Consider the following 11,689-nt stretch of genomic DNA (forward strand, 5'->3'; position numbering starts at 1 on the left):
ATTTGCTGAGCTTGGAAAATCTTTATAGGTCACAATGTGATGCTAACTAAATAGGCTGTGCTGTAAATGAACTGAGATGATCTATCTAAACAAAAACAAAACAAAAAAATCGAATTTCTACAACCTATTTAGCAAACAAAAATTGATGAAACTTGTTGAGATGAAAACATTAAAGACATACAACACATTATGTTGGAATTAAATTTACATACCATCCTCAGTGGGAACATAAATGTTTAAGTATAGGCAGTCTTCGCTTTGATCTTGTACGTAGGTTACAACGGTATCCAAGTTGGCGGTGAACCATACGGGTAACATATCGTTGAGTAAAAACCGATCTTCCAGAAACTGAGGACAAACGGGAGCAAACTGTGTGGCATTTCGAATCCCAGGCCAGGACATGGGGGGCTCGGGGGGTTGAAACCTTCTCTCCCCCGTGGGCGGGAGGGCATAGGGAATCCCCAGATACTGTTCCACAGGCCCTAAAATCTCATTGGGCAGAGATGTTTTCAAGCCTCTTAGCTTGCCGTAGTTTGTCGTGACAATAGGATGCTGCTGGGCCTGTGTAATGGCTAGCCAAGCAGCCGCAAGCACAATCCAGGTAAAAAGGCGTAGAGTAGCCAGCGGACGAACCATGGTGAGTGTTATCCATGGAGTTCCTCCGAGCCGTGACATGGTCCAGCTGCGGTTGGCAGAGTTAGTTGAATTCACAGTCCTCCACTCCTCCCTTCTCCCACAGCCAAGGTTGAAACCCGCCCTCAGGCCTCAACGGACAGATGATTGACAGCACTCCCACCAATCAAATCAACGATCACGTCAATCCCCCAAGCCATGAGGGCGATTCAGGATCTCAGTTGTATTTTTGTCGTTCTTTAACTGCAATCCTTTTGACGAGAAACAAAATGTGGCTCTTTTTTCCTGAGCTAGCCTCTGGTGTAATTACTCCCTCCTTTCAGTTCCTCCTTTATTGGTTTGCCTGTGGGAAACAAAGAAGAGCCCGTAAATTTCAATTCATTGTCATAAACAAAAACAGAGGAATACCATTTCCTTTATTCATTTGTATGCTTTGCATTAAGCATCAGAGATGCCAAGGTAACACTGAACTGAAAACATACATAATAGACTCAAATAACAAACGCATTCTAACACTTAGACATCATTATACTCTAGACTCAAACAATGAAATATGACTCTACGTTTCCATTGACTGAGCCACGATTTATAAAGTAAGTGTCTGGTAAATTGATAGGCTCAAATAACTGTTAGCATAGCATTGTTGCGTACACACACACAAAATATATCCATTTATGTATGAGGGTAGTTGTACTGAAAATGTACGCATTGAATATATTGATCTATTTGCCTGTAAACTGTCTATGTCTATGATGCTGAAACATGCTGTATGATTGATCAGTTATGTTTTTAGATCTACAATTCAGTCCAATCTATATATTATTTGTATCTTACATTATTTAAAGGGCTAGTTCACCCCAATATGAAAATTTTGTCATCATTTATTCAGCCTCACATTGTTTAAAACATATGAATTTCTTTCTTCTGCTGAACACAAAAGAAAATATTTTGAAGAATATCGGTAACCAAACAGTTGACAGACTGACTTTCACAGTATTTTTTCCCCCATACTATGGAAGTCAATGGCCCCATCTGTCAATCAACCCATATTCTTTAAAATGTCTTCTTATGTGTTCAGCAGAAATAAACTCATACAGGTTTAGAACAACGTGAGGGTGAGTAAATGATGACAGAACTTTCATTTTTTGGAACAATCCATTGAATATAGAAAATAAGTGTTTTGCTGGTAATGTAATGAAAGTAATGAAGCCCTTTGAAACTGCATTGATTTGTAAATTCAACATTTTGGTTGCAATTGAAAACCATTATATAAAAGAAAAATCCTGGAACGTTTTCCTCAAACAAATGTATTTTCTTTTCGAGAAAGAAATACATGAACATCTTGGATGAGATGGGGGTGAGTAAAATATCAGGACATGTTCATTTTGAAGTGAAATTCCTTTAAAGGTGATTTTCTGAATATCAAGATTTTTTTTAACCCTCAGATTCCAGATTTTCAAAAGTTGTATATTGGCCAAATATTGTCCTCTCATAACAAACCATACATCAATGGAAAGCTTATTCAGCTTTCAAAAAAAAAAAAAAAACCATGACCTTTGCATTGCTCTACCACCATGCTCAGCGGTTTGAGCTACAGAATACTCTTCAGAATCATCATCAATAATAGCCTGAGATATGAAGGCAATGAGCATGCTCAGAGAGTAGAATTTATCATGTCTCTGGCTGAGTCATCTACACAAATCCAAACAGATTTATCCATCATCATTTGACTCTGGTCTGTTTTCCAAGTAGACATTTGGGAATTTAGCATTAGGAAACTATTCGCAGGATTACAAAAGAATGAATGACACAAAAGACATTGGTTTGAGACGCCTCTCGCTGTGAAAACACTAAAGGTCACAGTGTTTCCAGGAATCTTCCCAGGAAGATCCTCTAGAATAAATCAAAACGAATTTAAAAAAATGTCCTTAGAGACATATATTGGAACAGATGTGAATACAAATTTGCCTCTGATTTAAATATATGTGAATGCATCACATTTATTGTCTGAACAAATGATAATCGTTCCACCTGAATGAACAAACAGAAGAAGCACTCAAAGTTGAGAGCAGATTATGCACAAGATATGCTACCCTCCCTGTGAATTTAAATAATGACTGCTCCATGCATTTCATCCACATCCGAGAAATAGGAAGAGAGTGGGTGTGAAAGCAAAGATTGAGAAGATCCTCATCAGACGGTGCTTTTGATACTCATAGTTGATTCAACATAGTTGTACAACACAAACCGCAGCTACGTTTAACTTTAAAAATGGTTCAAGATCATCACCTGGATTGCTCATGCACATTTGCCTCAAATTACTGAGCTGGACTCCTTGGAGCCTCTGGAGGGAAACTTTAATGACTTGAGTCCTGAGTAAATCTACAAGTGATGAACTCTTTCGTTCGCTCTGATCCCTCCATTAATTGCTCTGTCAGTGAAAGAAAAGTTGGGCTTCTTATGAAACTGTTCTTGGATCTGTACCTTTCATTTAAACTGAAATCTAAGTCATCAAAGGGCATCATTTTGCCAACAGCTTGGTGTGTTCAACCGATGTCACACCTAGCATTATATCATTGTAGTTTTCAAAGCCTTTCTAAATAATTCTTCAAGAATCAAACAACTGATTGATTCAACTTTTTCATTTCCCCCGTACCAAAAAGCAATTTCAGCAGAGATCAGGTGGTAGATAGAGTATAACCCGTGGAATGTTAATTGTAGGAACAAACCAGTGATGATATAATAGATTCATTGAGACAGTCACATTAACTTAAATTGGTCTTGAGCAATGCCAAATTACAAAAGGATTAGGGTTATCTCCACTTCTCCAATTCATAACAGAACGCTTTTACAACAGCAGGATGTTTTAAGCACTGACAGTCACAAGAGAAAACATGAAATTACAAGAAAACAAACAACAAAGAAGCATTATCTTCTTTATACAATGTAGAAAACATCCCCTGATATGGTAATTGACTAATATATTATTCTGCTAAATATTTACGGGGATTTAAGAGCATTTGAAAGGTGATATTCCTCTAAGGCAGAATCTAATGAAGGAGTAAGAATTTAATAAGGCTCGAGTCCCTGTACACATTACACATGACATGCTTTAAAAGAGCTTTATTGGTGGTCTGAGATAGACCGATCCCGTGACACCTTAGAGTTTTAAGTCCACTCTATTTTTTTCTTCTTTTTTTTAAAATTAAAACCATCATTTAGCCCAGACTTCAAGGCTTGTTTTGTAAATGCAGCAGTGGCTTCATTATGAAGGGATGCAAAAAAAGAATGAGAGAAAACTTGTGTTCTTAAAAATAAATCACATTATGTAGACAATTAAGAATTAAGACAGCCTTATCCATCAAGAGGCCTTTGTTGGTCTATGTGGTAGGCCTACTGATTTCTAAACCCTGTATTTTCAGTTGTTCTCTCTATGCCGTTGAACATCAAATATCCTGACATTGAGATGGGCATTTCAGAAAACTTTTCACGTACATATTTGTCCTCCGAAGCAGATGGGTCTGAATGTCTGGTCGAAAATTTAATTTCCAATGCAGACAAAAAGCTATGTAACATCCACCCGTTTGTATGCGCTATTCGTCTGGTGTCCAGCTAGACCAGCCAAGAGGGATTAATTCAATATCTTTTCGCCAATATTGCTACTTCCTCAAGCAATGGAGCCACGTTCTGCCAAAATACCCAACAGCATCAAACAAGAACAAAGAATACATTTGTCTTTACTGGCAAATGGGATAGCTCACCCCAAAAATGTCTTAGTTTACTCACCCTCGTATTGGTTAAAAGCAAAACAGTGTGTGTTTGTCCACACAATAAAAGTGTCAAAAGAGTTAAAAGAGTCAAAGAGTTTTAAAAAACCAATAAACGAGTAAAAGAGTTTTGTTTTGGGTTCCAAAACAAAACTGGCCCTCCTTTACTGAGGGGAATAATACTAAAAACACCCAACATTGTATATTCCAAAATAACTTAATTTGCGGTACACAGAAGAAGAACAAGTAAAAGTGATTATTGAGTCACTTTTATTAATTAAGAGTGTAATTAAGAGTGAGTGTAATTATTAATTAAGATATATATATACAGTATATATATATATATATATATATATATATATATATATATATATATATATATATATATATATATATATATATACTGTATATATATCTTAATTAATATCTGGGAACATAACTAACTGGTTGAATATTATTTTAAAACATTATTTACTGTAATTATTAATTAAGATATATATATATACATATATATATATATATATATATATATATATATATATATATATATATATATATATATATATCTTAATTAATAATTACAGTAATATATATATATATATATATATATATATATATATATATATATATATATATATATATATATATATATATATGTGTGTGTGTGTGTTATGTTCCCAGTTGATTCATTACAAATATATATGCCATTTTCAAGTATTAAATGGATATGTTGGAAATGTGTTTGAATGTGTTTTGTGCAATTAGCTGTGGCACATTCCTCAAGTCTGTCTTAGTTACATTTAGATAAAGGTATTTTATGGAATTTTCATTGTAAATGTACCGCACACACTTCTCTTAAATGCACCCTCATATTTTGAATGAGTATGACAAATAAAAATAAGAAAGAAATAAGACCAAGGAGTATAAAAAGAGAAAATAAAACCACTGCCTGTGTGATCACTGAAGATAACTCACGCGAATCTCAATGAAGGTGCCGTGTCTCTCTCTGCGTTTTAATTATAATAAATTATCTACTTGAAGGAGGCTCTAACAATTGCACTGTTCAAAGAGTGACTCATGACGTAAAGGAGATGGTATTGATTCGGTCCAAACGATAGACCAAGAAATAAAGCATAGAAACAGATGTGACCTTTGGGTGAACTTCGGATAAACGTGGTGCGATTTCGCTGCAAATGCACCTGCTATGACTTATTCAACATGGTGTCTGGGCTGGCAAGTCAGCTGGAATTTGTTTTCTCTAGCTGTATTCTCTCTTTCTATCTTTCTGTCAGTTGACTGAGTGTGGACAGGAACCCCAGAAAGCAAAGAGAGAGAGAGTGAAAATGTATTCAAAGGTGACATCAACGGCCAACCACTGATCCTACGAGCAATAGTGAGAGAGAAGAAAAGAGATTTACGTATGATGGACTGCACCTCTGAACGTTCAAGACCAGAATGAATATTGCTCGTAAAAGCACCCTGCCTATTTTTAATCAGAATACATGTGATTAAAGTAGCTTCATCACATTTAGCTACTTCTATTAGTATATGGCTTATTTAAATTAAACAGTGTGTGTGTGTGAAGGGGTGGGGGGTATTAGCTAAAAAATGTATATTAGCTAAATTGTCTATTAAACAACTTGTTCTCAAGCTCATGAATTCATACTCTTTTAATTCAAGTGCACAAATGCCTATACATATGTGGTAAATTGTAGGTCTATACAGCAATTTCAAACTTTATAAATGAATGTTGGTAAGTTAGAGGTCAACGTATATTCAGGTCTGAGGACACCATATACAGGCCTAGCTAAAGAACATATTTCATAAATGTTCTTCTAATTCTGATACTCTGAAAGTATTTTTAATTGATGTAGTTTGGGATCTGTATTATAGAGCGACTGTAGCTGTTTGCACTTCCTAATTGAAACCTTATTTCACCACTTAATCTGACATGTCGCGCAGTTGCCGCGCATTCTGCCAGAAGTGAAGGTTAAAACGCTGTACAGTGCGAATGTTCGAGAGGCGGCCCAAGTTCCCCTCCTCACTCCATCCCAAAAAAAAATGCACGTATGCAGGAGATGTCCACAGTACCACCTTGTGGCTCACCGCTGCATAAGCGGAGTGGCTTGGGCTGAAACAGTGGTCCCTGTGATGAAAGTCTGGAGTCACCGCATCTTTGAGGAGAATGTAGTAGTTCCCCTCTAGCCAACAGCAAAGCTAGGCGAGAGTTAAGTTACAAAACAAGCCGCTAAAGCAAATATTCTTCAATCTGAACGCACCTTCTAAGTGTCCCATCACAGACTTTTATCGCGACTGCATTATGTTTTAAGTAATGTATTGCAACCTCGCCTTTTTCAACGCATACAATATTATGGCTCTCGAGAAAAGAAATCTCGCCACCACATCTTTAAGAGCGGAGTGACTGTTTAATACGCAGATGGATGTGCACCATAAACGCACGTATGCGATAAAAAAAAAACAATCATGAAGCATAGGCTACCGAGCTTTGGTTAGCCACAGGTAAGTAGTGCTATAATAAAACATTTAGTTCTGCCAAACGATTTTCATTCTAAAGCCATTTTCCCTCAAATGTTGAGTGTCCAAGTGCGTATTTGCCTTTTTACTATGACTCATATGAAAGACTCTTTCATGCAGTATACTTGCTTTTCAACTCTAAATATGGATACTGACACTGATATTGGAAGGCAGAATATATGGGTTTTATTGATCGTGCTTATAATTTCGATGACAAAAAAACAAAACGCAAAATGTATTGCCCAACTACTGAAACAGGTTGTACGGTCAGCCTTTTTCATGCAAATCAGCGCGTGCAGCCGGCTCCCTCAAAGCAAAATCGTTTCATAGTCCGGATGGATGAATCTTTTAGAGAGCGAAAGAGGGGGAAAAATCCCGCGAAGCAGCTGGATAAGCGTGTACGCGGCGTCAGACAAACAGTTCAACTGTCTATATGCACAAAATAGAGATACTTTAACTTCCACGACTGCTCGTGTGTCTTACCTTTGCAGTATCTGCATTCTACGGCTTCTGTCCTGCCGCCCGACTTCCTGAGGTACGGTCAAAATGTATGTGCCACACAAGGGGGGAAAAATCCAACTCCGTTCTGCTGCCCCTGTTAAAATCCAACGTGATGCTGCCGTCCGAAAGAGAGGTGGTACACCGGAGACTGTTCAACAGAGACGCGGCAACATATCTGATGTAAATGACCCACAAAGATTAAGGTAATTCGCTGAAATCACTGCGGAGGAACAGTAAATTGTGGAGAATCTGATTGTCTTCATAGAAAGAGGCAGCACCGACTGGGAAAAAAAAGAGATTAGAGGGAAAGAGACTGAGGCTGTACCAGGCGTCTCTCTCTCTCTCTCTCTCTCTCTCTCTCTCTCTCTCTCTCTCTCTCTCTCTCTCTCTCTCTCTCTCTCTCTCTCTCTCTCTCTCTCTCTCTCTCTCTCTCTCTCGTTGCCAATGGGCCGCACTGAATGAAATTTGCTATGCCTACAACCAATAGATTGCCGCATTCACTTTATCACCCTTTAACCAGCTGCTATTACCCTTATAATTCCTGGGTGTTTGTGGGTAAAATGTTTCAGATTAGAGCTAGACATGATTTAAGCAACCTCACTGGAGAATTGAGTGCTGTTGTCCTGGATATCAACATATGGTCATGATGACACAATCAGTTAAATATCAAGTAATTTACTTTTCACTCATCATCTGCCTAACAAAAAATAGTTACAAAATAAGCCACACATTAAAAATTGTAATGGCAAACAATGTACAGTGGTATTAGTGGAGCAGGGTTACGGAAATGTCCCCTTTTGGGTATAGTGTAGGGTTAGAAGAATGGTTTAGGTTAGTTGACATGTTTTTGCAAAGAGACTCATTTTCAGTAGAATGCTTGTTGGAGGATCATCATAATGTTTGCATATTCTAAGCAGACCATCTACTAATAATCTACTAATAAAGAGAGTTAGCTGACGTAGGTGCAACGTTACACTCAAACAAATAAACTGTTGAACAAACTTAATTAAATAAAAGGAAAACTTTTCCACAAGATTGAATTATGCTTTTCCAACAAAATCTAATTGGTTTGAAATAATTTGTTGTAATCTTGTTGTATGAACTTAAAATCATTTAGTCAAAACTACAAAAAATCATTATTCTCTCATTTCATTATTCCAACTAGATAAAGTAGGATAAAGACGGGTAGAACTGATGACAATATTTAGTCTATGGCAACTGTCACATGAATGTATTTTCTTTATTTCTATAAAAACTATTAGTCAACAACACTTGATCTCTTGCTAAATGTAACATGCAAGTAATGAAGTAAAGTATTTCTCATCACTTGCATTAGAACAGTTATAGATCATTGAGAACAGCACAGCTTCACGATAATGGTAACTTCAAAAAGACACTTTTAACATTTAAATGTCAAATATAACATCAAACATTAACAGTGATTTCCCTTCACTAAAAAACACATCAAACAGCACTTCATTTCAAAATTAAGTTACTCTTTTGATCCGTCCCTATGCAAAGCATGCTGGGAACTAGAAATACACTGCCCAGGTCAGTCAGCGCAACATAAATGATTCATGTAGTCCCAACACATATGGTTTAGGTTAACTTAATATTTTACACATTTTATTTAATTTAACTTTATAAAATTAAATGAAATTACAATTAAGTATAAATGTATTTAAACAAATGAGCAAACAGCTAAAATATTTTTTTTTTTTTTGAGTGTACTTATAGTCAGCAGAATGTCTAAAAAGGACCATCAAAATAAAGTTTTAAAGTCTATTTTTCTGGCAAACACACAGACACTGAACATTACATTTACTCTGACCAGACTTCATATTATGAGTTCAGCATTTAACTTTTAGGATGTCAAGGAACAAGCTTCTGTCTCTTATCAACTAGCTTGTTTTATGATATTATTATTATTACTGATTGCGGCTGTAATTGGATGTTTCGATTAAAAAAGGGCTCCGTTATGTAATTTGTGCAGCTAGAAAGGTACAATTACCAACAGTGGCTTATGCACTTTGGTGCTGTGGCTATAGTGGAAATTGCAGAGCATGCCTAAGTGCTTCGGATTGCAAAGATACAATCACGCACGAGAGACTTAGATCAAAGACCATGGGCGCTCATTTCTCCAGGCGTTCAAACTCCCGGCACAGATGAAGCTTGTTGCCTCAGGGCAGCAAATGGATTCATATGGCAGCCGAGGGCCCACGCGAGTGTAATGTGAGTAGATCTCTGCCACTGTTTACTCCCTATTCTTCATATCTGTTAAAAACAGTACTTTTAAAAGATAATCATATACCAGATACTTTATAGTTTTGTCTCCCCGGTGAAAGCCTAAGGAAATAAATATCTCCAGCCTCTGGCTGAGACTGAAAATGACTTTTCAAAAAGATTGTGCCAATACAACAACCAGTAAAGAAACTTCACGGTATACAGATAATGGTTGTTTCATAAATCTGATGTTGAAAGTTATTTCAGATAAGACATTCTCTCTAGTTTCCAAGTCAGTGCTGAGGTTCTAGCCCATTCTTCCATTCTCTGACTATTATATTTGAGTAACCCAGCAACAGCATTTAGCTTCTTGCCTTCTGAGAAACTTTTCCAATTCTCTCATTTCTCAGATTTTTTTCACTTCTTGTGCTGCAACTGAGTGAATGCGGCTCATTTTGCCTCACTGTCTCCCTCCTCTCGGTCTAATAGCAGGGATCTGTCTAGTGCCTGCTGACCCCAAACGTAGTTACACATTTAATCTGGCCGCATCCCGCAGTCACATAACAATTGCTACGTCTCCAGCGGAAAGCCGGTGATGTATCGGACATGACACCCGCATCAATGGCTGCTGAGAGCTGGCCAAGTGCTATGGGCAGTATGGAATAGCATATCAGCTTTTACACCTGAAGTGTGCCTGTCAGAAGGAATGAGAGTAAGAGAAAGACTGAGACGACTGTTCTTTAATAATTTATGTTCTGTATTTGACATATAGCACCGTATGTATTGATTAGATATTACGTATTACATTTGGCTGTGGTAGCTCATAGAGAAGAAAAAAAAATGCACTGTTAGAGTGCATCCAACCATGAAAGGTTCAACTGCAGGGTAAGAGTTTAAATACACAACATCCTTGTTTACACAAAATGCTGGGTTCAGTCTGCTTGGTCATTTTATTGGGTTATTTTAATATGTTTACCCATTGCTGGGTAGTTTTTCTGTAACTCAAATGCTGGGTAATCACATACCTAGTATGTGCCAAACTAGTTTAAACTAGATACATTTGTCAAAGGTCATTTTGTGTTTTGTCCTGAAAGATAACATCCTGTGGGAAAACTTCCTGAATTAAGGTAAGATTTGTATGATATAGTATTCCTATCAAATTATTACAGTGCAAAGTGGAAAATGTCGGTAGTCAAAAAGTCACATTTAACTTTTTTTGTTTACATGTCAGTCACTGCATACATCTGCAGGGAACACTAGCCGAACACTAGCCAGCACCATCAGGAAGTTTCACCTCCCGCCAAACTAATGTGTGACCAAGTTTGAAACACGTCGCAACATTGCTGTCCTAAACATGCCGTGCGCTTCACTAACTATAATAGGAGCGTTGTTGATCTGGTGCCCTAGCGCTAATCGTTTTATGGGTTGAAACTTGAATGTCTGACAGACGAGATGGCAGAAGGTAAAGCTGTTTTGTTTCTACCTTTTCAAAAATGAACATATCAGATTGTCATTTAATGAACTAGACAAGCCTAATGATACCAGTTTTCTTCCCACAGATTTCCATTTCATGCTGTTGCTGTTCCAGCCACGTCCTAAAACATTTACTAAATGCTTTTGAGTGTTTTATGTCTGTAAAATGACTTGCTATTGAATACAAAATATTGTATATGAACTGTTCCTGTCCTATGTAACATAGATTTTCGAGTGCAAAAAAAAAATCAAATTGACTGACCCAGCACTTTCAAAAAACAACCCAGCAAATGGGTTAATGTATAAAACCCAAAGCTGGGTAAATATAACCCAGCATGTGTTCTGTCCGATATTTATCCAGTGTTGGGTTGCCAAATAACCCAGAAATGTTTGTTTTCAACCTAGCATGTTTAGAGTGCAGTTTTGAAAAGGGTCAGTAAGAAAAAGGTGGAATTGAAAAAATAAATATATATTGTATTTACATTCAAGATTTTTTGCGGTTTCTTTTAAAAAATGATTAAGCGAGTGATTTAGTGTGCTTGTAGATTTCAAGAAAA

At 36.9% G+C, this 11,689-nt stretch overlaps 1 protein-coding gene across 1 annotated transcript in view; it reads right to left on the reverse strand.

Annotated features, from left to right (window-relative positions):
- nlgn4xa (neuroligin 4 X-linked a) overlaps positions 1-7,557 on the reverse strand; it is a 159,094-nt gene extending 151,537 nt beyond the window's left edge. The window contains exons 1-2 of the mRNA XM_067441420.1: positions 7,419-7,557; positions 213-976 (exon numbers count right to left, since the gene is read on the reverse strand). Coding sequence (XP_067297521.1) covers positions 213-675 — 463 coding nt within the window. The 5' untranslated portion in view covers positions 676-976; positions 7,419-7,557. The remainder of the gene's footprint in view (positions 1-212; positions 977-7,418) is intronic.
- Between the last annotated feature and the right edge of the window lie 4,132 nt (positions 7,558-11,689).

This window comes from Pseudorasbora parva, chromosome 4 (genome assembly GCF_024679245.1).
Source record: "Pseudorasbora parva isolate DD20220531a chromosome 4, ASM2467924v1, whole genome shotgun sequence".
NCBI classification, from domain to species: Eukaryota; Metazoa; Chordata; class Actinopteri; order Cypriniformes; family Gobionidae; genus Pseudorasbora; species Pseudorasbora parva.